This window comes from Diospyros lotus, chromosome 1, assembly GCF_014633365.1.
Source record: "Diospyros lotus cultivar Yz01 chromosome 1, ASM1463336v1, whole genome shotgun sequence".
NCBI lineage: Eukaryota > Viridiplantae > Streptophyta > Magnoliopsida > Ericales > Ebenaceae > Diospyros > Diospyros lotus.
In genome coordinates, this window is record NC_068338.1 from 54,026,445 (window position 1) to 54,052,269 (window position 25,825).

At 36.6% G+C, this 25,825-nt stretch overlaps 3 protein-coding genes across 8 annotated transcripts; 1 reads left to right on the top strand and 2 right to left on the bottom strand.

Moving 5' to 3' along the window:
• Nucleotides 1-333: 333 nt before the first annotated feature.
• On the top strand, nucleotides 334-8,563 carry LOC127792287 (putative pentatricopeptide repeat-containing protein At5g37570). Of its 5 annotated transcripts, XM_052322744.1 has the most exons (4): nucleotides 334-2,621; nucleotides 2,990-3,151; nucleotides 4,172-4,630; nucleotides 8,161-8,563. In XM_052322744.1, the coding sequence occupies exon 1, from the start codon at nucleotides 454-456 to the stop codon at nucleotides 2,134-2,136; it is 1,683 nt and encodes a 560-aa protein (XP_052178704.1). In that variant the 5' UTR covers nucleotides 334-453; the 3' UTR covers nucleotides 2,137-2,621; nucleotides 2,990-3,151; nucleotides 4,172-4,630; nucleotides 8,161-8,563. The 5 variants fall into 5 exon arrangements, with proteins under 5 accessions (XP_052178704.1, XP_052178718.1, XP_052178725.1 ...); XM_052322758.1 differs by lacking the exon at nucleotides 4,172-4,630; XM_052322765.1 differs by lacking the exon at nucleotides 8,161-8,563 and having other exon boundaries at nucleotides 2,972-3,151; nucleotides 4,172-5,593.
• LOC127792268 (pentatricopeptide repeat-containing protein At3g59040) lies at nucleotides 5,030-13,999 on the bottom strand. The gene is made up of 7 exons (XM_052322724.1): nucleotides 13,791-13,999; nucleotides 12,823-13,135; nucleotides 12,101-12,391; nucleotides 9,819-10,067; nucleotides 7,713-7,837; nucleotides 6,681-6,779; nucleotides 5,030-5,738 (listed from the first exon to the last, which is right to left on the bottom strand). Exons 1-7 carry the CDS (start codon nucleotides 13,856-13,858, stop codon nucleotides 5,141-5,143), a joined length of 1,743 nt encoding a protein of 580 aa, XP_052178684.1. The 5' UTR covers nucleotides 13,859-13,999; the 3' UTR covers nucleotides 5,030-5,140.
• A 1,418-nt stretch (nucleotides 14,000-15,417) lies between these two features.
• Nucleotides 15,418-24,604, bottom strand: LOC127788225 (protein NPG1). Of its 2 annotated transcripts, none has more exons than XM_052316339.1 (6): nucleotides 24,414-24,604; nucleotides 23,374-23,632; nucleotides 19,746-19,995; nucleotides 18,451-19,661; nucleotides 16,893-17,040; nucleotides 15,418-16,204 (listed from the first exon to the last, which is right to left on the bottom strand). In XM_052316339.1, the coding sequence occupies exons 2-6, from the start codon at nucleotides 23,548-23,550 to the stop codon at nucleotides 15,885-15,887; spliced, it is 2,106 nt and encodes a 701-aa protein (XP_052172299.1). In that variant the 5' UTR covers nucleotides 23,551-23,632; nucleotides 24,414-24,604; the 3' UTR covers nucleotides 15,418-15,884. The 2 variants fall into 2 exon arrangements, with proteins under 2 accessions (XP_052172299.1, XP_052172307.1); XM_052316347.1 differs by lacking the exon at nucleotides 24,414-24,604 and adding an exon at nucleotides 23,723-24,343.
• Between the last annotated feature and the right edge of the window lie 1,221 nt (nucleotides 24,605-25,825).

The following is a 25,825-nucleotide window of genomic DNA, read 5'->3' on the forward strand; positions in this document are numbered from 1 at the left end:
ATCATACTTATAAAACTATATTTTTTAGTTAATTGACATATATTTTGTCATTTTAATTTTTTATTTTTTATATATAAAAATATATGGGTTAAATTGGATAAAAAATATAAGTTCATGAATATAATCGAAACAAGAAAAATTTATGTTATCATACAAAAAAATTAAAGTATAAATATTAAATTGAATCAAAATTAAGTTTAAAAGTATAAAAGTAAATAATAAAAACTTTAAATAACTAAAAGAGAAAAAAGAAAGATGAAAATAGAAGGAAAAAAATATAGATTTGACCCTTAATTTTTTTCCTTTGCTTATGTAACATTGACCATTTATAATTTGACAGCCAATGCTTGTATCCATGGAGTTTGTTGGGTGTGGCTTTGTATGATCGGTTCAGTGCCGGCGCGGAAGCTGTGCTGGAAGTGAGATTGTTTTCACAGACAATCGAAGAGGTCAATGCTGCATAAATGTGGCGTCGGAGCAGGAAGTGCTGCATCATCATCATCATCATGTAAGTCGCCATTATCGCTCGCATTTCTGCTCACTGTCTGCAAAACTATCCGAAACCTCGAGCAAGTCCACGCCCAAATCATCCACAAAGGGGCGGAGCAAGACCACTTCATCATAACCCGCTTCATCTCTCTCTGCATCTCCCTTTCCTCTAACATCTCCTACACCGCCGGCGTCTTCGACTGCGTCTCGCAACCCAACATCTACCTCTGGAATACCCTCATCAGAGGCTGCTCCCAACACTCTTCTCTCGCCCATTCTGTCTCCGTTTTTCTACGGATGATGCGGAGTGGGAATGCTGTTCCCGACAAATATACGTTCCCTTCGTTGGTTAAAGCCTGTTCGAACGAATTGGCTTTGACGAAAGGTTGGGCAATTCACGGGCTGATCGTGAAGTATGGTACTGATCGGGATGTTTTTGTCGGGTCTAGTTTGGTTGATATGTATGGAAAGTGCCGAGAGATTAAGTGTGCACGTAAGGTTTTTGATGAAATGTGCGTGAGAAATGAGGTGTCTTGGACGGCTATGATTGTGGGGTATGTGAATGGGGGGCACGTCGTTGAAGCAAAGAAGCTTTTTGACGAAATGCCTGTCAGAAATCTGGCTTCATGGAATGCAATGATTGCTGGGTTTGTGAGGTTCGGTGATTTGAAGAGTGCAAGGCAGTTGTTTGATGAAATGCCCGACAGGAATGTGATTTCTTTTACGACAATGATTGATGGGTATGCCAAAGCTGGTGACATGGCTTCAGCAAGGGTTTTGTTTGAGCAGTCTCCTTATAGGGATATTTTTACTTGGTCAGCGTTGATCTCGGGGTACTCCCAGAATGGTCAGCCTAATGAGGCTGTTAAAATTTTTATTAAAATGCAGTCTATGAACGTCAAACCAGATGAGTTCATAATGGTGAGCTTGATGTCTGCTTGTTCCCAGATTGGTAGTTTGGAACTGGCTAAATGGGTTGATTCTTATGTGAGCCAAAGCTCGCTTGACCTCAGCCGAGCTCATGTTCTTGCAGCTCTTGTAGACATGAATGCCAAATGTGGCAACATGGACCGAGCAACAACATTATTTGAGCAGATGCCTAAACGGGACCTGATTTCTTTTTGTTCTATGATACAAGGTCTGTCAATTCATGGACATGGCGCTCAAGCAGTTTCCCTCTTTGATAGGATGCTAAGTGACGGGCTTACTCCTGATGGTATTGCTTTCACAGTCATTCTGACTGCATGTAGTCATGCAGGACTTGTTGAAGAGGGCTGTCGAATTTTTTATTCTTTGATAAATGATTACTCTCTGGTTCCTTCTACAGATCATTATGCCTGTATGATTAATCTTCTTGGCCGGTCTGGAAATCTCAGAGCAGCTTATGATCTACTGAAGTCCATGCCAGTGGAACCTCATGCTGGTGCTTGGGGTGCCCTTCTTGGGGCATGTAAGCTACATTGTGACATTGAATTGGGAGAGAAGATAGCTGCTCGACTTTTAAAGATTGAGCCCCAAAATGCTGGTAATTATGTGTTGTTGTCCAACATGTATGCAGCAGAAGATCGGTGGTCGGATGTTACCTTGATTAGGAATAAAATGAATGAAAGAGGATTAAGGAAGATACCTGGCTGTAGCTGGATATAGATTCCAAAGGTGAGTGTCATGGGGTATTCTTTGTTAACCAGGGCCATGGTTCTAAATCTCTCAAGGAAATTTCCGTTGGAAAGGAGAGAACTTGTTAGAATGAATGCTGACTAAACCAGAACGTGGGAAAGCAAGTTCGAAAGTGAATCATTGTTGAGATGAGAATTATATGTGCTTCATGTGTGTAGAAACACGGTGGTGCCAATTGGTTGTAGGAAGTCATGCTGGAGCAAGCTGTACGCCTAGCTGCAATATTTGTTAAAAAATTTACTTGTATCCTGATGTTCTGTAGGATACATCAATCCAACTTGAATGGAAATTGTCTACAAGTGTTGCTGGAGAAGTGAGCTATATGTGATGTCTGTCCCAGAACACATTCTGATGTTGATAGAGAGGATTTCTGCATAAGTTATCGTTTACATGAAGGGGAACTGGCATCTGATATGCAGTTAACTGAAACAAAGCATTACCTTCTATTAAGTACGGTAATAGCTGCACTTCTGTTTTCATCTTAAGTTCCAATTGATGCTCCTGCTCACCAACTTTATTTAGAAAACCTCGAAAGTCAACCTTCTCTGGTGTCCACCATTCGAGTGTCTCTTCCATTTGTCTTTTATTCCATCATTCCCTTTTCTCACTTTGTAGTTGCCTCTGTATGAAACCACAGAACAACAAAAGAGAGATTGTGTGAAAAAATCAACCACTGGGTGATAGGTTTTTCCCTTGCATTGTGTGATAGGTTTTGCTTCTTCACTATTTTGACTTGGTTTTACCTGATGAATAGTTACTATATTCCTGGCCTGAAATGTAAGCGCAGCCAAACTTGATTGAACAGGCTCTCTTTCCTTGTCAGGAAACCAAACGCAAAGATATAGAGTGATTTGGTGCAACATCTTTCAAAACCTTGCATACCAGCCACTAAAGCATCTCCAAGCTGGTGGCTGATTGGCTAGTAAAAAATGCTTGTTTACATCCCAATTTCGATGCATTCAATTTCCACATCAGTCTTAGCCAGGTGTGCTTACAAGCTCCCTTACTCTTTTCATTATATACGCAAATAGATTTTTCATCATGCATTTTTATGTGGGTTTTGATTCTTGAGATTGTTTCTCTTTGATTTCTAGATTTGTCTACATGCCCCTTGTTTATTACTTTTTGCTCGACAAAATTATTCTGATTGTGTTTCAAAAATCAATGCTAGTAGGCCATAGTTAGGAACACTGGGATCAGTGAGAAACATGAAAACGGAGATAATGCAAAAAAGCAATGGAATGATGGACTCATGTCTAATTCATGGACACAATATACCACCTGCAACTGCTATCTATGTAAATGGAAACAGAATAATTATGTTCTGGCAGAATCCTGGGAAAACTCATATTCATTTATAAGGTAGATATCAGCAATACTAGAGTAACATAAAAAGGGTGTCGCAGCAGTTGGATGCTTCCTCCTACACTGTAATCATCACAATCCGAGTCAAGGTTGGATTTATTTCAAGTCCTTGGTGCTATATATGAAACAAATAGAAGGAAGGCTGAAGATCTTGGGTTGCAGCCTTGGAGGATAGTGGGATGTGAAGAGGTATGATAAAGGACATGAATAGGTGAGTCAGTGTAGGGACATTTCTTACTGTAATGACTGGTGGAAGGTAGGAAAAACTGGTGTTGTACCCTAATCTACAAAATCTGATGTTGTACGTTACTCTAGAACAATGCTACATGGCCTCTTTTGTTCCCTTAGCACCTTTGTCCATCTATAAGACAAGCCACACCCAAATTTGAGACTCGGTCCCTGAATTCTATTGATATTTGGACGAAAGAAAGCTTATATCTGATATTGAAGAAAACCATAGTGCTCTAACATTAGAGAGGGAAATCTTGTCTTTATTCTAGTTCTAGGTTCCATACTTGGGCTTGGTATATCAAAGCATACACGAAAGATATTTCTACTTTAATAGTGAGTTTAGTAATTGCAGTGTGTTTTTAAATACTATCTGTTTTGTTTACAATTTATGGTTTCATATTTGCCCCAGGAGAAAGCATGCATGAAGGCACTCCACGACATGGTGTCAATTTATATTAAGTTCTTTATAGTCACTTATTAGACTGGGAAGCCACACGTTCAACCTCACCAAGTTGGTGCCCTTGTACATTCTTCACCACTGCTGGGTTTCAATGAAGATGTAGTTACCTGATTGTGATGGTCTGTCATTGCTGTGCTCGGTCTGGGTCTGGCAGTCTGGTAGAAACTTCAATATTGTTCATGCAATTCCATAAACTGCAGGAGCAGTAACTAATAGCCCTTAGAAGGTTAAAGCATGCTATATTGAGTCTCATTGTTGGATCGTTTTGCTCAAAACGGTAGTTTGTGGAATTATCTACAATGCGGTTGGCCATATATATGGGAGCTGCTCCTCCTCTTCATGGGAGTTACCGTGGTCATAATTTTGACACTCAAAAAGTTATGATGTGTTACCATGAAACTGGAATAGGTATACTTGTTGAAAAGGGTACCCAACCCTACTTAATTCATTTATTAGTGAATTAAATGGCTTACCTTCTTTCCTTGATTTGCTGGCATAGTCTACATTTCAAGCCATGCATTTCTGTGTTCATGTTAATTTGAAGGAATCCATCACGCTTAGTCGCTCAACAGGGTTACTAGCTTAAGCAAAATTTATTCTATGTTTTGGTTCAACAATAAAAACCACATTTTTTGTTTGGGGTTTCTATTACAGAGCTTTATATGATTCCTTTGTTGGTTCCACTCCCAACCATACTTCAAACTGTGTCTCTCCTCCTTAAAACCACTGGTGGGCATCAACTGCCACTGTTAAAACTGTTTCAAGCATTCGGATACATATATATATATATATGGCAAAGCCAGCTCATGGCACCACATAAACTTGGTTGATTCATTTGCATAAAAATGTTCATTAAACTATCTAATCATGTTTAGGAGCCAAGGTCTCCATGTGTGCTTCCACGTACAAGGTATCAGTTCACAAACCATCAAAATTTGCAGCATGTAGGACACTTTCTTTCTGTTGACCGTCACCACCAAAAGAAATGAACTCGTCTTCAAGGAAAGAAATGGATGACTCCAGATAATCATCGTTGTAGTCATCATCTTCACCATCATCAACAAAATTAGGAAACCCAACAACCTTCACATCTTTGGCATAAGAATTAGAGTGTCCTACAAGCTGGTTGGCTTCCATCTGTTCTTCTGCTGTTTTTGCCAAAGAAAGAAGAATATTTTTTGCCTTCTGATCAGGAACAACACCAGAAAACTCCATCTCTTTGTACCATACAACTGCACTGTCAAAGTCCTTATTCTTGCCATATGCATCCATGATGGTTGTGAATATAGTTTGATTGGCTTTGATATCACAAGCTCGCATTTTTTCGTATTGCTCCATCATCTTTTCAAGATTATTGACCTTTGCGTAGCCTTTGATCAGTGTCCCATAAGTCACAACATTGGGTTCAAATCCGTCCTGTTTTATCCTCCTGAAGAATTTCTCTGCACCCTCCATGTCAGATGCATTCACATAAGCTGATAGCATTGTTGTATAAGAGCAGAGATCAGGAGTACATCTGCAAATAAATGAGACAACAGCAGTGTTACCCCTCACAGTTTTACTCACTGTACAAACATAGGAGAGTACACCCAATGAAAGATTTCATAGGGTATTAAGAAATGAAACATAAGCATGGGATGACCAAAATGAAAAGGCCACAAGATCATTTACAACAAGAACAAGAATATATTGAGGTAAAGGGAAAGGATTTCAGGATTTAGCAAGTGACTGCATCTGTATTCCCTGTATCTTGGAAGGGAGGAAAGTCAAAAACAGTTTTCCTGGACTTGCTCATTGACAGTAACAGCTAACCAGGAGGAGGATAGTGAAGCCCGAAGTGCTAGTCAAGGTTTTGTAAGCCCCCAGCTAAGAGACAGCTTGGCAGGTTGTATTTATTCAGAAGAGCAGAAGAATTTATTGGGCATCCCCTTTGTTGATTTTCTCTTGCTGTTTAAGTTATTCAAGTGTGCCCGTTCTTTAACTAATGATTGACTTCTAACTTGGATACACCACTAAGCTGGGCATCCCAGTCCTGATTGTTTGGAGTATCCATCTTTGTCTTAACGTAAATATCTTGTGAGCCTAAATGAGTGGATGCCTTCATAACTGACAAGTATTTTTCCACAAAATGAAGGATCTGAAGTTAAGTGGTAAGGTGTGGCCATCATGGGGCCTGGCACTAATAACCAACTTGTCCAACCTACATAATCTCCAAGGGGAAACAAATCCTTAATTGGATGACAACTGCAACTGATTTGCTAGTTGTACTTGAACTTAAGAAAAGGAATGTTAAAAGAGCCAAAAATAAAGCAATGAACAGAAAAGAAAACTGCCTAATGAAAATGATAATTCTATTATCCAGCAAAAAGAAAGATTTCTATTCTCAGCTTAGGTCCTTTAGGACATGTTCAAAGCAATGCCCGTGAATCATGATCATCATTCACAAGGTAAAAGTCACCTGTCTCTCCGCATGCTCTTGAAGATGGTTTGAGCTTGCTCCACCATTCCCGAGATTGCAAATGCGTCAAGCAAGATGTTATAAGCTTTGTGTGTTGGCCTGCAATGTACAAGAAATACCAAGCAAAGGTAAGAAATCAACTTGAAAACTTTTTCATAGTACCAAATTGTCTGACAATTTACAACAGACTGCATTTCCTGCCATTAGGTCACCACTTAGGATGAAAGTATAAAGTTGACCTGGAGCTGACCATTACATTTATGAATTATCACCAGGTTTAACCAGCCGGTTTAAGATTTAGTGGCATTTAGATCCAAAACAGACTTCTACAAGCTAAACAAAAGAATTAATAATTCACATAGAGTTTACCACCAAATTTCAAGCAAAAAAAAATGAATTTACCAAACTGACCTTGTTCAGAAATATGTTATTGTGGTATACCCAAAATGTTAGAAGTTCATAATCTCTACAAAGTGACCTTGTATGAATAGTCACACATATAAAACATTCCCCCCACCCAGGCTTAATATTGTAAACTAGCCTAGAATTTTGTAGATAAAATACATCTAGTGACTAAGTGGATTGTGGCTTTCAAAAGGTGGGATGGAACCTCAAAATTATCAAGCTGAAATTTAGAGCACAGACAAAAGAATGTCAACCCAGTTCTTGATTGGAAAAAATCTAGAAGCAAAGTTCAGATGTAACTGTCCAAAAAATGACACAAATATACGGGAATGGACCAGATATATCTCCTAGGTGGAGAATCTGGCTCCCCTCTGCATATGGTTCCACCCCTTGCTTGTGCATCAAGATATTCAAATATTGGAATGCTAAGTGGACGTAGTTTTTGTAATACATGCCACAGATTTGGTAGAAATATTAGAGAGGCCAGGTAATATTGCATAATACCAGGTTTCCATCAAGTTGAACAAATCAAAGAGGAGAATCAAACTATGGTATTCTAGCCTTCAAGATATTGAAATCTTGTAACACTACTAACTAATCACAAAAACAAGAATTAAAACTACCCACCTAACACCAGCATCAAGCATCTCCTCAAAAACAGCCAACGCTTCTTCTTCCCTTCTAGCTTTTCCGTAAGCATTAACAAGTAATGCATAGCTCACAACATCAGGAGCAACACCGGCTCTTTGCATCTAAAATTAGCATTCACTTCAAAAAATCTGATGAAACTACATAAGCAGGAAATTAAAAGGGATAAGAAAAAAAAAATAATTTGTACCTTTCTTTTTATTTCTACAAGTACATATCCTCTATAACTGTAACAGCCACAGTTATTTAGTTCACAAAGTACTTTTTTGGGTAAGTGCATGCAAGCCCCTGATGTATAAATTGAAATGCAGCTTTAATATAAATTATTTAAGTGTTGTAAAATCTTTATTGGTAAATGCCAACTTCAGCTTCATGCAGAATAGTTTAATTTCATGACATGCAATTAACTATAAAGCAACTTATGCAGATATTGGTTTCATATGCAACCTCAAGGGATAGAACAGCCTCAAATAACAGAAGTCCAATTAAGTTGCATAATTGGGGCAGTCTGAGGAGATTTATCTGGTAACCATCTGGTGACGCAAGACAAAGGCAACAAGTTGAGCATCCTATGAGGCCTTGAAATATCATTTGCAAGAGATGAAGTATAGGCATTTATAAAGCTCCAACAGGTAGATTATGTAAACTAAATTCATTAGCTGAAAGGTAGTGTGATTTTTTTGCCTTTTTAATTCTCAGTTTTAGTTGTTTTTTAAAAAATATTAAAAGATAAAACAAAATTGCTGTTTGGCTGTTTGATAATGTGTTTCCATTTTCAAAAATGGAAACAGTTCTCACTTTTGTGGCAAAAATCCAACAAACCAATTTGGATGACCAAAGCAAGCAAGTCTCGAGTTCAAATCTCACCATCAACCTGATATTTAAGTAGTTGCATGTCCAATTATATAGAGAAGTTTGGCCACACGCTAAAGGGCATAATGAGAATAAAAGTAATAATGTAAAAGACAAGGTTAACCCTCTCTATACAACGCAAAGCTTTTAGATGAGGTAGTGGTTGAAACTTTAAAAGTTGAAAAGACGAGAACAGTAATAAAGGAATGTAGCAAGAGAAAAATAATGGTGAAAGGGTTGTACTTGGATGGTTTTTCTCCAACTCGACACCCATATTCATAATATTTACTCTCCCATACAAGGAAATATTGCATCAGGATTCTGGCAAGATTATGAGAAAAAAGTACATCAAAGTTATAGCCATCAATCATCAAATGATTACTGCTCTCAGCAATGTTAAAGCTGGCTGCTGGCCAAGAACAATGTCCTACTTTGATCTCTGATATCTATACCTTTCTTTCCATCTAATCCTCTCTCCCTTGAAACTGGTGAATCACAATACTACCCAAAAGGCATTCCATCCTAGTGTTTTTCAACACTCCATACAAAACGAACAAATGCAAAGAGAAGATTCGGCTAATTACCTTGATAATGTATTGGACAATAATCTTGCAAGGCTTATGATGTCGCTAATAAATCAAGAAGAGCCAACCACCAATAACAAAATAATGATGTGGTTGATTTCAAGTTGTGATGCTTAGGATGTTGAAATTTCTAAACCATGCCTACCAAAAATTTGTTAACTAATTTTTTGTTCAATCTCTCCTCCTAGACTAAGACACTGTTCCACAAACCATGATATCAGCGAGAAGATGAAAATAAGAAAAATTCCTGTAAGGGCACACACAGGATTGGAGAGTACCCAAAAAAAGAGAGGATCACAAATTTTGTAGGATTTTTCCAAGGTCTCTATTTATAGAGGCAATGGTATCTCTCTATAAGTAGCTGCAAGCTTTTTAGATTGTAACTTCAAACTCTCAAATCAATTGCCACTTTTGATATAACCACCTGGTACCCAATCAATCGGATCCATTTCCATTGGTCATGTGTGATCACAATTTGGTCCAACAAAAGAAAACCCTGGATATAGTAATTAACATACCAACATTGTTCATCTTAAACCAGCTATTGAAGTATTACCACAGCAAGAAATACGCAATAAGTACAAGTTCATTTAAAAGACACTAATAGTAACTATAGTCCAGGAAAATAAAATCTGTCATTTTAAGTTACCTCATCATAGATCCTTGCGACCTCCTTGTAATTTGTTTCAAATGACATCAAGCTATTATAAGTGACTGTGGATTTCTTCACTCCTCGCTCAGCCATTAGTGCAGTTATTTTACGTGCTTTATCATAGCTTCCTGATTTCCTATACATATATATCATCATATGGAACAGTTTTTGGTCAGGTTTCAAAGGTGAAGTCTCCTCATTCAGAAGGGTTTCAATGATCTCCTCAGCCTCTTTAAACTTGTTCCCCTGCAAGACCAAATCAACCATAATTTCCATCATAACCATTACTGCATGCTCAAAGAATTGTAAAACAATATGCCAGCTAAAAAGGCATGTGCATGATCTGACATACACATTACAGGTGTACTAGTGATGTCCAAAAAAATTTGAATTATTTCAAATATGCTATCTCTGTTACCCAAAAAACATCAAGGGAGAGAGAAAAAGAAAGGAAATAATGGTAATTATGGATCATGATAAGCATTAAGTCCTACTTTAGATATGTAATAGCACTCAATTGTGATAATGGCAAAAGTGGGTGTACATTTCCATGACATCTATGCTACTGCTTTTGAGCCAAAGCGACTTCCAGACTCCACTCAAGAAATATTCAGATCATTTATATCAACTAGGAAGATATAAAGAGAAGTTTAAAAAGTAAAATAGTAGTAGTTTAGTTTATCAAGTATGGGGAATCTTGGACTTACTCTCTCTGCATTATCTACATCCTTCCATACAGTGCAATGGAAACAAAGGAAAAAACAGTAACACCTGAAAGTATGAAGAGGTATCTTGCATGAAAAAAATATACGTCTTCAAGAATGACAAGGTACTTCTATTGAAGTAGGGAAGAGAAACCATCCCTTATGTCACTATGATGACAATATCACCAGCTTTAATCCCACTAAGTGGTATTGGCTTATCTCTGTCTATGACCTTATCTTCTATAAGGCCATTATAACCCATTCCATGTCTAAGGCCATTGTGTCTATGACTCTATCCATCCCTTGTGTTACTATGACATTCTATTTTATCAACACCTAAGGGCATCAGCAGCTCAACCAGTTATAAATAAGACAGAAAAAACCTTTCTGCGTAAACAAGCAAAGGAAATCCAAGATTATAGCTACAATCTCCATGTTCTTGATTGTTACTGTACCCAACGTATTTCATACAATATTTCATGTATTCAAACAATCCTACTAAAATAAAAAAATATTCAATTTCAGTCCAAAATTAAGGTTTATATATGCAAAAAAAACAGTTATAACAGCTTTAGAATCCTTCCATTTTAATGGTCATGAGTACCCATGCCCCCAATCCCTTTGACACGTGGACCCCTCTTGGTAGTTCATAAAATGTGTTCTTAGTCTTAACCAAAAAAAATGTAATTAATTTGAGAAGTTTCATCTTCTTTTTTGGCTATAGTTAGCAGTTCTTATGGCAAGGAAAGATCTTCTACCTTTCCGTTCAACTTTTTGACTCAAAACAAGGATTACTGAAGTCATAGAATTTTCATGATATTTTTGGGAAAAATCATTTATTAGAAAATTAACAACCCGTTGTATATATAAACATATTACTTTTCTGTTATAAAATTGCCTGCATCCTAGTTGATGTGAAACTTTATAAAAATAGTGGAAAATCTTAATGATATCCCTTGAGCAGCAGATATAAGCAAAGGTTAATCCCAACCATTCCAAATTCCAATGTTATTCTTCAGTATTTGCTTTAACTTTTGCCATACATCGCCCCCAGTCACCTTCTTCATATCTCTTGCATCAAATCAGTCCCTTCACACATTTTGTCGGTTGCGTGTCTTTTTTCATATATATTTTGTTGGTTACATGTCTTATTCTCATATGCATTTATAATTACAAATTAAATAATTTTGGATTTAAACTTTTAAGGTGACCCCAATTCATATTTAACCCACCAGATAGGTTAACAAGTTCTAATATTGTTAATTTTAGATGAATGCACACGATACTTTGTGTTTGTCTAATCTTTTACAGACCTCTGTCCCAAGTAAATAAGCAATTTCAAAGTGTTACCAAGAATACATACCACATATAACAGGAAGATCCATGCACTCTACCTATATATCCTTACATTATCAGGTTGTCTAACAATGATATGCACCCCTGACAAAATTTTGCAAATTTCTAGCCAATGCCATTTATTAAATGTAATTTTACTAATAAAAAAAAGGATCAAATGGATTGTGTACATCAAATCAATTTGAATATTCCTTGAATTGTAGAAGACTAATCAATTACCTCAACAAATATTTTGAGAATTATCTGATATGTTAAGGCAGAAGGTTCAGGGCCAGATGATTGCATTCTTCGGAATATGGCTTCTGCCTTATTGTATTCACCTCCTCTTCCATATGCTTCCATAAGAGCAGTGTGAGATATCACAGTTGGTGGATAACCCTTCTTGGTCATGTAACTCAAAACCCTTTCAACCTTGTTAAAGTCCCCTAGCTTCCCATAAGCCGTAATAAGCATCAGATAATCCATCTCATTGAAATCCCACCAATGTTGAGTTCGAAGCCACTCAAGAATCTAGTGCACAGTTAAGAAACGGTGTGGTTAGACATAAGAATAATGTGTTCACAAACTTCACTTTCGCGCACAATAACAAAAGTGGATTACAATCCAAAAATGTTTTCCACCTTTTCTTACTCTTTAATGAGTACAGAACCCTCTATGCATATTCATCCCCATTTTTCAGCTACTTCCTTTTCAAATTTAGATTATAAAGATTACACGGGTGCATAAAAGATCAGAGGCAAATTGACACAACAGATGAGCCATGCCTCATGTTTAAGAATACAGACATAATAATAAGGAATCTAATGATTGACTGAATGTGGATAATCAGTGATTATGCATGGATCTCGGAACCAGTAAGTCTCCCCCACATCAATAGATGGAAATATGGAACTAAACATGAGAACCAGTAAAGAAAAAGTAGATAATGTGCTCTGAGATACCTCGCTAACAAGGTTCCATTTCTTTAGCTGCTTGAATCTAACCAAGGTACCCAGAATCAAGTCTTTAGGAATTGGCTCATTTCTAGTCCTTCGGCTTCTAAGAACTGAAACTGCAGAGCCAGCCTCATCAATTTCAGTCATCAGCTTCCTCCAGTTCTTCTGATCTGCTTCGTGAGCTGCATCTTTGAAAACTTCAATTTTCTTCCTCTTTTGCATGAACTTCCTAGGCGCCAGCATACCAAGACAAACCACCCCTCCTCTTCTCTGGATTTTTGTCTTGACATCAACTAAATATCCACATATTTCTGGTTTACTGGAAAACACAGCACATCCTTAATGCTGTTATCTTCGCCCCAGATTAAACCATATATCCAAAAATACACGCTGGAAAACTATTCAAGAGTTCCCCATTTTAATTTTTCAAATATTTATGACGATCTTTAATGAAATTTAATCTCAAGACAACCTTATATCAGTGATAATTAATGGCATAAAATGGAGCAACCCCGATCAGAAATATTACAAAGCAACACGCAAATACAGAAACACTGTTTTTACAACAACATGGAGGTAGAGCTGGAAAGAACGCATGGGTTCCCAATCAAGCAATGGTCCACGAGCGTTAGAAGTAAGCACCCGTGCAGTAGCCTTAATTAACTGCTCAGACAACTGCTCTGGAGAAGGAAACAGACACAAAGTCTTCAAGCACTCAAAACTTAGCTTAAGAGGGACCCAAGGAAGCAGAAGATTGGAGCCCTAGAGTCTAAGACACGACCCTGACAAATTGGGTCCAAGACTTGGCCGGCAGCCAAAGAAGCGGAAACATAAGCCCATTAACCAACAAATTATTACACAAAGAAGTTCTGTAAAGCAGACACCGAGTACATGTACGGGCACATGGGGGGTGGTATGTTAGTAGAAGTGAGCGTCAAAGCAGAGCAGAAGAAGTTGAAGAGAAATTAGGGTACCTCCAGCCGAGAGTGGAATTGGATGGAGCTGAAGAAAGGGGTTTGAGGAACAACAAGGTTTGAGGCATTATTCTGCCGCCACGCTTCTCACTCCAACGCACAAATGGCTGCTGCTGCTGCTTCTGCTGCTGCGACTCCGAGAGTTGCTCCTGGCTGCGTGCGTATGGAGAAGGAAGAAGGGATATTTGATATTTCTTCCATCTGATATGATTGGTGGGTGCGTGGGTGGGTGGGGTGGGGCATTTTATATATGATTTTCCTTTTTCCTAATTTCTGAATTCTGATATATATATATATATATATTTAATATTTCAATAACGTGAATTACATTTCACGTAGTGTAGTAAGAATTCTTCCCAACAGACAACTCTTCAATATTGTGTTTTGAGTCAAAATCCTAATAACATCACTCAATTCTCACTCATTAAAATCCCAATAACACCATATACATCCCCTTTTTTTTTGTTCTTTTTATTTTTTATTATTTGACCTAATTTTCAAGTTAAATTAATTTTTGTATTTTAATTTTTTTATAATAATTTTAATTTTTTATTATTTTAATTATACCATATACTTATATTTTAAAATTAATTTAATTCTTATATTTTCATGTATAAGATAAATATAAAGTGAAATAAAAAATTACAAATCATATTATATTCACGTCAAAATATTTAAGTTAAATTAACTTAAAAATATAAGTGTAAGAATGTAATTGAAATAATAATAAAATTTAAGTTATCATAAAAAAAAATTAAAATATAATAATTAAATTAACTCAATAGTACAAGTCGAGAAATGTAATAAATTACCTTTTTAGAGTCGTGGGTAAGAAAGTCATTCATTCAAAATACAAAAAATAAATATATATATATATATGAATTTTGAGATAAAGACACATTATGTATACATTGAGATATAAAATAAGAAAAGAAAACAAATTTTCCTAAATTAAAATCATAATAAGACCATCTCCAACTCATTTTCATATTTCACTTCCTATTATATTATAAATAATTTACTTTTCATTCCAATTTTATCTTAAAAATTGTATATATGTAGTTGCCTATTCTCTTTTCTATTTCACTTGCTATTGCATTTATTTTTTAATAAATTTTAATTTTATTTATTTGACCTTAATTATAATTTTTATTATTATAAAATTTTATTATATATTTAAGATTTTAATAATAAATATAACCATATTAAAATTTTATAATATTTAATATATTTGTAAATAAATTTACTAATCTTTTTTAAAAACAATTATTTAACAAAATTATTTGAAATATTTTCATAATTCATATACACGTATACACAAATCAATAATCAAATACACACATATACAAATAAATCATACACACATACACATAATCAATAATCACATGTATAATATAATTAAATATATGCATATATAAAATTAATATTTAAATACATAAATTAATAATTAAATATATAAAAGGCATCATCCAAAAGTCATAGGAATGTACTAGGAGAAAAATACAAACACGAGGGGAAAAAAAGGGAAAAACATTAATGTCACATGTAACATTATTATCAATTTTAATGTTATCTGATAAGGTAACAAAAAGGATTATATCAAGAGAATCTGATTGCATCATCTAGCTGAGCTGAGAGAAAGAATAAGAGATCTATTTCCCAAAGAATTCACTGAGTAGAACAAACAGAAGACATTTACAGTGTGAGCCACTGAGGCCAGACAACAAATTAATACATTGGTATGGGTACAAGCTCCACTCCACTGTCCTAACCTGTCTAAAAGGCATCATCCACTCTATAATCAAATTCAATAACTTAGAGAACCACTTCTCCATGCTTAATTTCCAACCATATTCTCCATCACCACCTTAAATCCTAGTTTCCTATTTACCCATTCTCCTTTTCCTTGTTTCTGTTCTATTTTACAGAATCACAGGGTGGATATGTGAGGAAACTAGAAGGAATGGCATTCCAGGTGATAAGCATCGATCTACGAGCAAGGATGCCAACTGCGGTGATGGTTTAGACTAAGATGGAGAAGAAATAATCACAAGAAAAAGAAAAAAAAAAAATCAACAAGAACCATCGGGTCGGTTAATAAACTGATTTGAAGCTCTCAACGGGATCAGATTCCTCAAGCATGGACGCTGCCTGGAAGCAGTCTAATGCATCACTTGCCCTTCCATCATCCCTGTGGACCATTCCCAAGTAATACCAAGCCATGCGATTTGCAGGTTCTATCCGTAGTGCATCTGAAAGTAAGCTCCTAGCCACTGGCAAAGCCTTTGAGCCCATCTTTGATATTACAGCTGCAATTAAGATCTTGCAAGGCACATAACCCGGTTCTATTAAAAGTGCGTTGGTATAAGCAGACAACGCTTCATGGATTTGTCCCTGTGCTTCACATATAATACCTAACAGAATTATGCAACAATATTAGCAATCTCAGCTTTTAAAATTAGTAGTGATGTTAGTTATGATTATTAAAAAAAGAAAAAAAAGATGACCATGTATAAGACAACAAGTTTTTCTATTAAATTTAGGCAAATACCTTCCAACATCCACTAATTTCTAATATTGTCAATTGTGCTCTATGACTAAACGCTCTAAGCAATAAAGATCTGATGTTAACTGCATATATTATTGACTAACATGCACATGATTGTCATCCGCAAATGTATATAAACAAATGACTATGAGAATGGATCTTAAATGCATAAAATCAATCCCCAACAAATGCAAATCAGCAAATGATATACACAGGGAATTGGTAGTTAAGGGTGGTCCCAAAGGTTTGTAATTGGATTGCATCAATGTACTGGAAACCGCAATGGTCAAAATGAAGTTCAAATGAGTTTCAAAGTAATTAAATAAATAAACAAATAAAAAGTGATCATAACTTAAGACCTAACAACAATCACAAGCCTTAATCCCACTAAGTGGGGTCGGGTATATTAATTTTAGATATCCATCTATCTTTGTCCATGGTCATATTCTAACTTAGATCTAACAAATAACAAAAATTAAAATACATCAATGAGTATGTAGTATATTATAAGAGAATAATAATATAATAAAGTTAATATGATTTTTTAAGTTTACCTTCCGTGTGAAGTATTTCAGGAGAGTACTCAAAGAGCACTCTAGCCTTTTCCAAGCATGTCTCTGCATCCTTCCAATGAGAAAGGCTGGAGTATAAGTTTGCAAGACCATGCCAAACTTCAAATTCATGGACTTTATCATCTTCGTTCTATCTCAAAATAAAAAAGCTTATTAATCCAAGTGCAATCTATCAAAGATGAAATTCTCTCATCAATCGAATACTAGTGCAATATATCAAACATGAAATTCTTTCATCCTCAAATACTATTTTGCCAAGAATGACCAAACAAGAGGTGTTAACCAAAGGACAGTGTTAATCAGTAAACTAGCAAGCAATAGAAGTAATTTGAAAACATGCACTACTATAACACCATATCAAGCCTAATTCCACTATGTGGGATCAGCTATATAAATTATGAGTTGTAATAATTTCTATATATGGCCTTATTTTTTGTAAGGCCTTTATAACTCATCAAACATAATAGTCTCCTATCAAGTTTTTCTTGGTCTTCCTCCACCTCTTTTGCCAATGATTTGTTCCATTTTATCCACTCTCCTCACATGAGCCTATATTAGATTTCTTATCACATGACCAAACAATCTTAACCATGTCTCACACATCTTATCTTCAATATGAACAACTCAAACCTTTTTACCTCTAATCTCATTGTAATTTTATAGTTTCTTGAATAGTTGAACATCAATTGTAACATCCTCATATTTTTCACGTGTTTGTGCTTTCTTGCTCAACATTTTGTGCCACATAACAAAGTTTGTCTCATAACCATCTTATAAAATTTTCTTTTAGCTTTAGCAAAATCTATCACATAAAAAGCCAACTGCACTTTTCCATTTTAGCCATTCTACCTTAATTATATGGGTAACATTGTCATTACTCTTCCCAACTTCTAGGATGATTGATTCAAGATATTTGAAGTGATATTTTTTTAGATGAATTGATCTTCAAGTTGTACCACAACATCACCTATTAACAGAAAACAATTAACCGAAATATGGCTTTCATACCAATTGAGGCAGAATCACGAACAAGAATAAAAAACTCAATCAATAACCTCAAAATCAATTCAATAATCAATATCAATAATGAAGACTAGTTTCAGTTAAACCTAAACACTATATATATAGGCAACTAATAGCTATGATCCTACCCAAATTAGGATTCCATAATCCCCATCTAATTAAGATTCTTAACTAATTGAAATAAAATAAATTAACAATACCAGTTCCTAATTCTATGCCGAGAAAATTGTTTTCCAAAATATTTGCTTTTACGTCTTTCATCACCCACACTCGTATTTTTACTGGAGTTACATTCCATATATTCGGTATTCAATATGCTTAATTTAAAACCTCTAGATTGTATTTCAGAAGCAATAAATAGTTTAGCGGTCAGTTTTCATATAGTAGTATGATAAGACCATGCCCAACTAATTTTTGTAACACAAATGGAACACGCTACCTTAACATGAAACCCAAATTAATACCTTTCCCTCAAAAAATAGGGAAACAACGTAAGCATACAGAAGAAGAATCTAACCTGAGGCAGACTTCGGACAGGCCCAAATGATTTCCTCTGGGCTTGAACCAATGCCAGGAGATAACGGTACATTTCAATTGCATCCAGGGGCAATGACTGGGCAACCTTCAGCTTTGCTTTTGTCCTGAGAAGTGGTCCTTGCTCCCATTTTGTAGTCTCGTCTAAAGCAGCATCAGTGACCACTTCTGCCTCTGAAAACCGTTGTTGGGCAGACAAAACCAATGCAAGGATTCTCCAACCTCTTAGTATGGATCCACCTGTTGCATCAATGAACTGCTTTGCATATCGCAGTGCGGCATTCAAATTGCGATGTTCTGCATACTGAACTCCCAACTCGAAAATTAGGTCAGGGTTGTCACTCTCAAGAGAAATAGCTCCCTCTAAAGACTTTAATGCCTCAGATTGAAGACGAGACCTCTCAAAGTCTGAAGACGAGATTTTGGCTTGCTTCCCCAAACAAAGACCTAACATTCTAAGGCTAACACCTTTTAAATGTTCAGATACTCCCACAACATTTACAATAGCCCTCTTTGCATATCCCACACCCTCAGCAGCAAGAAGAGCATCCTCAGAGCAGATTTTAGCAGCCAATAATAAAGACATAAGGTCGTTTGGTTTTTCATGGATGTGTAGAGACTTTTTTAGGAGATTCAAGGCAACCTTGTTTTGTCCTGCTCCACTATAAGAAAATGCCAAGGCTTTCCAACGATCAACACGATGAAATACACCAGGCAATACCTCTTCAAGTTGTTTTGCTAGAACAGAAGTCTGGCTACACAGCGATAGAGCAAATGTAAGGTGCTCCATCACTAACGGATCCCATTTGATCTTACCAAGGTAAAACTTTCTCATAAGAATCATCAGAAGTAGAATTGCCTCTTCCAAACTGTTTCTAGGTACATATGAACCATCAATTTGAACAGCTAAACTAGGCGGGGTAGCCTCAACTCCACTATATAGCAAAAACACGGCAAATCCTTTCTGAATTCTAGCACAACAATCATTTTCAAGATTCCACTGACTAAGGAGAGCTCGTCGGTAAGCAGACATTGCTTCATTATAGCGACCGGCCTGCTTCCAGAGTTCTGGGAGGAGCTCCACAGCACGGCTAACTGTCTCTTGCAACCTATTGTCAACTAGCACATCAGGTATTCCGTTTGAGAATATCTTCTCCACCGCATCAAGCACATTTTTACACTCATGAGCAGCCTCTACAAAACCATGCAAGAAGAAATAGTTTTATGATCATGCAATATCTGAAGCACACATAATAAGCTAGTAGAATGGCTCCATACCAGTTATTCTTCCAAGCTTTTGAAGAGACTTGGCTTTCAAATATATAGCCTCAAGCACCAGATTCGCAGCATGCTGAGAGGTATTTTGCACTGATTCGGTGCGTGAACGACCCTTTTTAGAGGGTTGTTTATCAGCAAGCGGTTGAAACCTCTGTATAGCTACTTGAAGATCAATACCATCAAAAACACGAAGGGCACCTTCCACATTTCCCCTTTGATACTCCAGCCTTCCAAGAAGAGCTCGAGCTTCCTATAATTTTTTTTTTTCAAGAAATAAAACCATAAAGCATCATATCTAATACATGCATTGATATTTTGCAAAAATAAAATGTGATTTAAGTTTTGTCTAACCAAAAAAATTGATGGTTGCTAATGTGAATAAAGACTTCTCATCAACTGTATATTTTGCATTTATTCCACATGGTTTTCTTGGTTCCACCCCTCACAAGAAACGCTTGACCTAGAAAGGCTTACAACAAAATGGCATAGTTTTGAAACCTTAATACCTCAATAATGAAGTCATTCTTGGAGGTTTTTTTCCTTTTCTTCAATGGCACTACAAGTCAAAAAAATGCCAAAGTAGTGCCAGTGTAAAAATTATAGAACCTATAATCAAGAAAATGATCTAACTCTAGATATGACAAAAGATAAAAAACATTCAGTTACAAAGCCAATAGTCCAATAGTGCTTAATTGGATAAGATGACCTATTTTGGGGTGGAAATAAGAAAGGAACTTTGTTGAGTTGGCCAGTTACAAAATTTCCAAAACAACATGGCATTGGTTAACTAAGATATACTGCTTACCCTGCCAAAGGTGCAAACCCTACCCATGCATTTGAACGAAATAAATCAATGCTCAAAGAAGCAATAAAGGTTTCAGAAAGATGCAAATTATAATTCCATCACGATGAAGTTTATGCTATGATGGCTTTTATTCCATCACGATCAAGTTTATTCCAACATATAGAATGTTAAACTATATCTTTTTTCTCCTTTTTCTTTTTTGGTTTTTGGTTGGGGACCACATATGTTAAAGTATGGTTAGAAGAAAATTACCATGGAGGGGGAAAACACTATATTTGCACATAAGCCAAAGAGAGAAACAAAAGAACCTGATGTCTGTAAATAAAATAAGAACACGTGAATGCCTTGAAGGCACCTAATTGGGATCGAAGTCTAAAATACAGGTGGTTAGTGGTGCAAACTTTATAAGTAGTAACCATTGCCTTTTTATTTAAAACCAAATCCAAGAAGTAGAAAACACCTCTTTTCCAACATATAGAATGTTAAACTATATCTTTTTTCTCCTTTTTCTTTTTTAGTCTTTGGTTGGGGACCACATATGTTAAAGTATGGTTAAAAGAAAATTACCAGGGAGGGGGAAAACACTATATTTGCATATAAGCCAAAGAGAGAAACAAAAGAACCTGCTGTCTGCAAATAAAATAAATCAAAATTGCACAATAGAAAAATATGGCATGGTGTGCCCTCTCTCAAATGAAAGAGAAAAACAATAAAGGTTCTCTTCAAGCAACAAATCAAACTCCCTACTCCTAAAGCACTATCCTATTTCTCTCCCAGTAGATGCAGATATCACATCAAAAAGAGTAGTCAACAAACAAACCACTCTAGGGCAACACTGGGTCCCAAACTCAAGAACAGAAAAAGTGCATCATCAGGCTAGCATCACCATGCCCCAAAACCCTGAGTCAATATGTCATCACATCTCACAACTCACACGGCAGTGAAGGAGATGAACCATTATCCCCATACACATGAAGCACCATTTGAACACAATATGCCTACACTTCTTAAATTATCACAAAATTGAATGACATGTAGAAAAGCAGACAAGAGGGAAAAAAAGTCAACTTGCTAAAACATAAATCTCCATACAAATTTTCCAAATAAAGCCAACCAATATTTGTCAGAAAAGGCATGTAAAACAAGGAAATTGAAAATGTCCCTCCAAACAATAAGTGCCAAGCACATTTGTCTAGTTGTAGGGTGACCATAAAATAAGCCATACAAAGCAATAATTGGAAAATTATATCTAATTGTTGGAACAATACCATCAGAAGATTGAAAGAAATCTCTTCTCAGCCAACACAATCACTTGTCACCCTTAGCTGACAAGTAAAGGTTTGGAATAAATGTCTGTAAACCACAAGAACTATGAAGCTAAAGCTTCATTAAACCATTACCATCTTGGAAATGAATGAAACAAGAAAACTTTATCCCAAGCCCTCATAATGCACCCCACAACCAGACACCATAGGGAATTCTAATGCTACCAGTAGACCATTCCCCCATGACAACCACAGTATCACACCACAACCCTCTTCCACTTGACCATTATCTTCAAAACAAATTTCCACAACCACAGATCTAAGAAGAATTCATTGAAGAGCTACACCTTCCCAATGCTAGGGCAGCCACCTAAAAGGGGTAAAACTTCATCCCAATTAACTATACGATATCTGAACCTGTTCCAGTATGTCCATAAGAAGCCCTGAATTTCTCAAACCTCTTAACTAGAGCCAGTTAAAATAAACTCAGCATATATGGGAATTAGAAACTCTCCATATTGAAGTATTTTTGTCTTTATTTGAAAATAAAATAAACATGGTGGTGAAAAAATTGTTTTGATGAAAAGTTCTTGGTTTACACAAATGTCTTGGGTTCAAGGCCGGAGTCAGTGCCCCTGCTTTGTGGGTGCAGGCCTCATATCAAGGTCGTTTATTAATTTTCTTTCTTTATCTTCTAAATCATAGTATAACTTTGTCCAGCTTAAGCATTTCTTTCTCTTTCCCTCACTAATAGGAACGATATTCCTCCTTCAAAAGATAACTTATTATATAACAAAATGGGGAGAAAATGATGTCATTCTCAACCAGATACCCAAAAGAACTGTAATAATGAATATAACTTCTAAAAGGAATCAAAGAAATCTGAAAGACAAGTTATAACGAGAACATGAAACATTTTTTTAAATCCATAAATATCTAGTTCAAGTGCAGCACACGTGAGATACAGCATATTATCCCCTCGCTATTGCAAAGAAACATATTTCCCCCTTTATTTCCGTTCCTAATTTTATTCATTCTTTTCCCGTATAAAAAGCACCAACTGAATGTAAAATAATAATTTAATGTTCTTATCTGATAAACAGTTTTGACACCATTAATTACGGGATAATACTGGAAACATGAAACATAGAAAGCATGAAAAGACTCTAAACAAATTTCCTCTTATTTGAAATTTTTTTCTTAAGATCCTTGAGATTTATTTATTTATTTTTTTGGGTAACGCCCCATCACGAGCACCCTCACCTACCAACCCCACAGTATGGTGAAGGAGGTAAATCAGGGAACCTAATGGCTCTCGATTTCAATCCCGGAACCATACTCTAACCATGACGAAGCAAATTTCAAATGGTAGTCGCCAGGAGCACCAGGCTATACCTTTGGGGGCTATTGAGATTTACTATTTAGTCAGATTAAACACGTACAGATTTTAAAAAAAGGGCTTTTTTGCAGCTTCTATTTGTTTGAGGCTACCCACATAGGCTAGACTTTAGGCATTATGATACTGGAATGTTTCTAGTGGAAAGGTTACAAACTGAACCTCGGAATTGAGAGATAAGCCTTCTCGCAATGAAGATTCTGCCTCTTCAATATTTCCTTCGTTAAGCTTTGCTTCGACATCAGAAGTTTTCATGGAAAGTCCATTTGCACACACTTGTCTAACAGCCACAGCCTCCTCCCCAAGTTCACTGCACTCTGCAGGTTGGCTTTCTGCCATTGGTGTGCCCACCTTTCTTCTCCTATATGTAGAAGCTCACAATAACACATCCAAGCGACAATGCCCCATCTCAATCTAACCCCTGCAGTGCCCAACAGCAATAAGAACATTTATGATCTACGTTGTATAATATCAATAACAACTGAAGATCTGGTGAAATTAATAACAGAACCATTTTACGATGCCACATTATCAGAAAGGCCATAAGCAAAACTGCATCCTGTATCATGAGCTCCAACATCCATAATTGCACAGAATTGCCTAGTTTGAAGTTTGATTCAAAAAGGTTAACGTGTACGTGACAGTGCATTGATCCATAAACCAGAAAACAAACCGAGTCAAGGGTCAGCGATTCAACTGTTGGATCAACCCAAAAAAATACCGAATATCCCTTCTTACTTCTACCTGAAGAAAATATTTCGAGTTCTTCATCGGCTAATCAATTTGAAATTTCACAAAAGTATTTTCTCAATATGCGAAGGACATGCAGGGCACCTAAAATTAGTGAAAAAACATAGAAGAGGCCGCGGAAGCCAAAAAGCCCAGAAAGCAGAAGATCCACTGAAGGACCCAATGACCTAATAGTGAGAAAACAATCCCAAATAGCCACGTTGTCCTTGGCATTCCCAAAAGTTGGATATCAGAGAAAATGGAAAACAAAAAAGGGAAAGGGGGGATGGGCGCTAATTCTTACAAAGAAAATTGCATATATATCGAAACCCCGACCCCAGATTGTTATCTCGCAGATTGAGCGAGGAAACACAATATTGGATCGTCGCAAGAACAAGAACATATCAAAATCATATAGCAATAGACAGATCCATTCGCGTAAACGTAGGTATGAACAGAGAGGGACAAAAGACCTGGGAAGGAAAATGATGGTTGAATTGAGCGGTGTTCTCTTCCCTTTCCCTTCCCTTGAGATCACCAAATTCTAAAAATTGGTGATTTGATTTGATTAGATGGAGCTTTTCTAATGAGATTCAGATTGAGCCGGGGACTTCTCGGACAAAAATAACATCTCGGACAAAAATAGCAGCTCCCAGAGAAGGACGTTTAAAATTTGCCGGAAGCAATGAGATGATAAATTAAATTAAATGGCGAAAAGAGAAATATAATAATTAAACAATCTGTAATTCACGGCGACTCGTGTTTCTTAAGCTTATTAATTAATAAGATAAGATATTCTTTTTTTTTTAATAAGATAAGATATTCTCAAACAAAATTCTTATATTGCGGTTCCAACGGTAGTTGTTCTACTCCAATGGACTTCCTTAAAATTATTTTCCCTCACCACAAATTTGATAAATTCAAAATCCCTCTCCCAAGGTCACGATAAGTTCAAAATCCCTCTCATACGTGGTGATGAAAATCTTCTTGCCATCTCTCCCCCAACGGCCATCAACGTGGGAAGAGAAAGAGTCATTGCAGACGAAGGTGAAATCGACGACCAATAAAGGTAGAGAAAACGAGTTGCAGTCAAAGAAAATGACTTGTAGGCATAGAACGGCGACAGGTTGAGATCGACGAGCAGGACGATGACCAACAAATGTGGAGGCGATGAGCAAAATGGTTCACAGGGTGAGGAGTAGATAGAGCATCAAGTGGGTTTGTGAGATTTTAGAAAAAAAATATATATATATTTATTTTTGTTCTTTCTTGACCAAAAAATGACGAATGAAGGCGGGATCGCAACGACAAGGCACAATCTTCGGCGACGGATCCGTCCGGGGAGCGACTGGCACCTATAAGCACTCCAATGCTCAAGTAAGTAAAAGAGTAAGAAAATGACAGTGTATCAGTAGGTCAAATGTCAGAACATACCTTGGCTATGAGAAAAGATGACTAATATAGGAGGATGAGGCGTCCTCCTATATGCATGTATTATGCGTTTGCAGGTGATGAGACTGACTATCCGACACCAGTGGAGGTTCCCAGATGGTAGCATGGTGGCGATGGGACCCTCATTAATGTGGATGAAATCGGTCATTAATGAGGATGTGATCTGAAACGACCGCGCGGATACCCAACAGGGGTTGCAATGATGTCATAGCAGGCTGGCGCTGGGCCAAGGTTGGGCCCAGATGGAGGACCAAGATTGAACCCAATGAGAGGGCCAAGATTGGGCCTAAGGAAAAGGCCAAGAGAGGGTCGAGATTGGGTCTAAAAAGAAGGTCGAGATTAGGCCTAAGGAGAATGCCGAGATTAGGTCTAAGGAAAGAATCGAGATTGACCCAAAACTATCCACAGCCCCCCAGGTCGGATGCTCGAGTAG

Excerpts from the sequence above, each read along its gene's own strand:
- LOC127792287 (XM_052322744.1), top strand. The coding sequence starts at position 454 with ATGCTGCATAAATGTGGCGTCGGAGCAGGAAGTGCTGCATCATCATCA.
- LOC127792268 (XM_052322724.1), bottom strand. The coding sequence starts at position 13,858 with ATGCCTCAAACCTTGTTGTTCCTCAAACCCCTTTCTTCAGCTCCATCC. Across the intron at positions 12,392-12,822 it reads AATGGAACCTTGTTAGCGAG|ATTCTTGAGTGGCTTCGAAC; the intron begins GTATCTCAGAGC and ends ACTGTGCACTAG. Across the intron at positions 10,068-12,100 it reads TTCTCAAAATATTTGTTGAG|GGGAACAAGTTTAAAGAGGC; the intron begins GTAATTGATTAG and ends TTGGTCTTGCAG.
- LOC127788225 (XM_052316339.1), bottom strand. The coding sequence starts at position 23,550 with ATGGCAGAAAGCCAACCTGCAGAGTGCAGTGAACTTGGGGAGGAGGCT. Across the intron at positions 19,996-23,373 it reads GCTTATCTCTCAATTCCGAG|GAAGCTCGAGCTCTTCTTGG; the intron begins GTTCAGTTTGTA and ends AAAAAATTATAG. Across the intron at positions 16,205-16,892 it reads TGAAATACTTCACACGGAAG|GTATTATATGTGAAGCACAG; the intron begins GTAAACTTAAAA and ends TAATTCTGTTAG.